This window comes from Pinus tabuliformis, chromosome 7, assembly GCF_031772625.1.
Source record: "Pinus tabuliformis cultivar Carrire ecotype Pingquan chromosome 7, CPIR1, whole genome shotgun sequence".
In the NCBI taxonomy this organism is placed as follows: Eukaryota; Viridiplantae; Streptophyta; class Pinopsida; order Pinales; family Pinaceae; genus Pinus; species Pinus tabuliformis.
The window spans coordinates 833,584,906-833,589,024 of record NC_142293.1 but is presented as its reverse complement, the minus strand read 5'-3'; the positions used below and the strand labels follow the sequence as shown (position 1 = coordinate 833,589,024).

The 4,119-nt window shown below is 38.5% G+C and overlaps 1 protein-coding gene across 1 annotated transcript; it reads left to right on the top strand.

Annotated features, from left to right (window-relative positions):
* The first annotated feature begins 2,345 nt into the window (after nt 1-2,345).
* LOC149250199 (BTB/POZ domain-containing protein At3g05675-like) lies at nt 2,346-3,155 on the top strand. The gene has a single exon (XM_089453575.1). It carries the CDS (start codon nt 2,346-2,348, stop codon nt 3,153-3,155), a length of 810 nt encoding a protein of 269 aa, XP_089309701.1.
* Nucleotides 3,156-4,119: the final 964 nt, after the last annotated feature.

Below are 4,119 nucleotides of genomic sequence, written 5' to 3'. Positions count from 1 at the left end.
GTGGAAGATAAAAATTGAATGCATTATTATTGACATGATATACATTTATAGTACATTTGTGTGACTGTTGGGTTCCACATCCCAAGGTCTCTTGGACTCTCATGGCTGTTCACATTCAACACCAACCCACAAAAGATTAGGTGTCCAACATGCGCCCCCCACCCCCACCCCCTTAATCTGAAGGGGTATGTATGAGTCCAAGAAGAGAGTTGTAATAAAAAATGTGCAAAAAATGCATGGAAGCACTAGGTTGAATGTGCTCTCTGAAATGTTGGTATAAGGGAGGTGGTTTAAGGGTGACCACCAACACTGGAATGCTTAGTGCAGTTCCCAGAACTCTTCCAAGTCTAGAAAGAAGCTAAAGTCTTCTACTACAGGAAGTGAACCTCATGAAGAGGGAAACCTTCAACCTTGAAAGGGAGGCCTCACCTCGGATAAAAAGGGAGAACCTCAACCTGAAAAGGGAGGTCTCAACCTGTGATGGTTTTAGGATGACCAACAACTCTATAATGCTTAATGAAATTCCTGGAACTCTTCCAAAACTGACAAGAAGCTGAAGTCTTCTGCTAGAGGAAGTGTCCGAAATTCTTTGAAGATGCATCACCAACTGAAGGCATGCTCAGGGGCATCTTTGTCTCTGGCTACAACTTTGAATCTGGTACGGTAGATTGTGGTTCAGGCTTGCTTGATGTGGCTTTGAAGCTTGTAGATGACCATCACTTCCCCCCTGTCAGATACAAGGTGAGAAGATGAAGAGATCTCAACTGCAAGACTTTTCAATATTCGAGAACAAATCTTGTTGTATGAGTGAAATATCTTCTTGGCTATTGAAGCTCATTGCCAAGAAGCGATCCGTCCAAGATGAATCTTTGTTCTTGCAGGAGGTTTGTTTCTGAAGCATCTATTTGAAGAATGAATGGTTTTATGACAGTGCTTACATGGATGAAGATCAAAACAATGATCTTTCAGATGGCCAACTTGGTCATAGTGTTGGCATTTCACAATCTGTTGTTGTTGATGTGGAAGAGGAGCATAATCTAGAACAGATGAAGGTGAAATGTCATGAAGGAATCCAACACTCTGAAACTGGATGGGCTTTGAGTAATCTGGAATATGAAAGGAAATCTCCTTATCATATCCAAGACCTGTTCTGTGCTTGTTGTGTACAAGCTCTTCCCAAGCTCTGATGATGGTCTTGGGAAGTGCAAACTGAACTTCTGCATCTGCATGCAATTCTGCTCCTTGATTGGGTACTAGATCAACATTATTGATTTGTTGCTGATGGAAGTTTGTCAATGTTACTGATTTGACCACTTGTTGGCTGCTGATGGATGTCATGATGTTTATGTTGTTGTAACTCATCTTGTTGAAGCTGAGATTCAAGCTGCAAAAAAACAATCTTCTCTTGTGTATGTTGCAAGCAAGTATGAATGTCAAAAAGAGTTTCCTTGCTAATGTTGATTGTGCTTTCAATAGTTGACATAATTAGAGTTCTTAATAACCCTAATAAATTGCCAATTTGAGTCATTTTTAAACTTCAATAGGTCAACTCAATTCATCAACAATAATCTAAAATAAATAAAACTCAGTTCGCAACCTTCAATATTTCAAACCAGCACAGAGAGCAACGCCAAACTTTTACAATACTAATGCAGAGAATACACTTGGTAATTTATCCCATTGGAAAAAGATTGAATGGGATGATCTAAGACTGTTTGAACCCAACTTGCCATTCCAAACAAGATGCTATAGGAATTACATCAGTCTGTCCCCTTCCAAGAATGAGCTGCTACAAGAATAGGAAATGCAGATCTGTAGTGATAGGCTGCTAGCCTGCTACAAAGATGAGGAGATATCGTCTTTCTCTCAAAAAAGGCTACTACATGTGTAAGAAATCAACTCCATCTCTGATGTTTAGGTGGCTACATGCATACAAAAAGAAATCCAAGAGGCACACACAAATATGGAACTGTAGGAGAACGCAAGTGATAATTGGGTGCACAAAAGAATGACTCTTCCTCCTTCACTGCCACACTACTACAACACTTCTTTTGCTCATAAATAAACATGTCCTCTTCGATCTTCTACTCAGAAATAACTCAGTCTAAGGAAGAAATCATTCCTGGTCTGATGGTGAAAAATCTTGGTTGGTCGAATGTTTCTAACGGAATTTGTCAGCAATAGGCCAGGTCTTGCTTGTTTTGTATTGTTCAAGTGAAAATCCTTGGGGGAAATTGGATTGTAGGGTTTTATGTATAGATTAAAGAATGATGTTGAACTCTAAAAGTGCAAGTGAAAATCCTTGGGGGAAATTGGATTGTAGGGTTTTATGTATAGATTAAAGAATGATGTTGAACTCTAAAAAAAGGCAGCGTGTTGGCAGCAACAGTCAACTATCAACATTTTATGACCAGAAGCTTGACTCAATGATAAATGATGAGAGTGATTTCGATTTTCAGCAAGCAAAGTATTGTAAAGCTAATAAGACTGGAGGATTCAATGATGTGGTTACTGCTGATGTTGTTTCGTTTTTGCACCGAGTTTCTACGTCCTTTGACAAGGATACAGAGGAAAGTGTGGAGATCGATCAATCTTTTGCAGTTCACTTGCATTCCAGTGTTCTTAAAGAATCTAGGTATTTTGTTGCTCTTCTATCTGATAGATGGCAGGCATCCATGGATAAGAAATCGGAAAATCCATTGCCTATAAGTTTGAATATGCCTATCTTGAGAGCGTCGAAATCATATTTTGTGATTTTTCAACTGTTTTATTCCAAGGATTTTGTTGGAATTATCAGTAATGTTTCTGATGCATTATCTCTTCTCCCTATTGCTCTAGAACTCTTGTATGATGAATGTATCAGTTATTGTGTTAGGTTCTTAGAGGTTGTGCCATGGATAGAAGAGGAAGAGAGAGAAGTTATCAAATTGGTCCCTTATATTAAACATGAAGAGGCTGCAAAACTCCTTGCAAGAATCTCTCCTATAAAGGGCAATGTATTGGAGGATATGTTACATGGTTTGATATTTACTGCAACTCATTATCATTCAAATGGTGCAACTGTTAAATTCAAGCAATTTTTAACAATGGCCGCCAATTTTCAAGCTCGAGACTTATCAAAAGTTTTGTATTTGTACCCTTACTCGAGACCTTAAAGCTTCAAAACAGTTTAATTCAACAATATTGCATCTCCCAACAAAATTTAAAACAAGCTTTTCAATCCTGAGTCTTTAAACTTCAATCTTTAAATTTGAGACTCAAACTTTCAATCTTGAAGCGTCTTTCGCTGAGTAAATCTCAACTGACAGTAAACTTCAAACAAAAATCCACTCAACACAAGAACTTCAAACTTGTTTTGACCAATAGCCCTCATTCTCTCAGCTTAAAAAGCTTAACCAAGCTTAACCAGAGATTTTAACTTCAATCTCCCAGCGATCTTTAGCCATGACTCTCAAGCTTCCCCAATCCTAAAGCTTCAAAGTTCAAGTAGCCTTATATTTCAAACCGAACTTCAATTTCAAAAAACACTCTCAATCTTTATGCTTATACTTGAACTTAGGACTTCAAACAATTCCGAGCCAGCGTTTCGTACTTCAAACAACTCAACTTTAGACTCGAACCTGAGAATTTCAATCAGTTCAGTTCTAAACCGCACATCTGACGCTTTGGACCTCAAATCACCTCCCTTCGACATTTGAACTTCGATCTTCGAGAAAATTCCAACCTCATGGCACCCAGCTTTAAATCCATTAAAAGAATAGTTCAAAATCGCCTCAAAAGACACAAAAGGCCTCAAGTTTAATGCATGTGATGTTGAAATAGTGGATGTATGGTGCAATTGTTGGCATTCAGAGCGAAGGGTGTGACTATTGGCACCCACCATAGCGAACAAATTTCTAACAGACAACAAATTAATGGAGCGCTATGGACAGGTGCACAATGAGGAATAAAACACTCAAGTCCTCACAAGCAGCAAAAAGGGCAGAACTGACATGAGAGATGCCACAAAATCAATATGAAACTACTGCACAGAGATTGCAGCTAGAATTTAGCTACGAAAACATTTATAAAAAGTAGAATTGATGGCAGAACTGACCTACACATATACCATGGGAGAAT

Coding starts and splice junctions, on each gene's coding strand:
- LOC149250199 (XM_089453575.1), top strand. CDS start 2,346: ATGATGTTGAACTCTAAAAAAAGGCAGCGTGTTGGCAGCAACAGTCAA.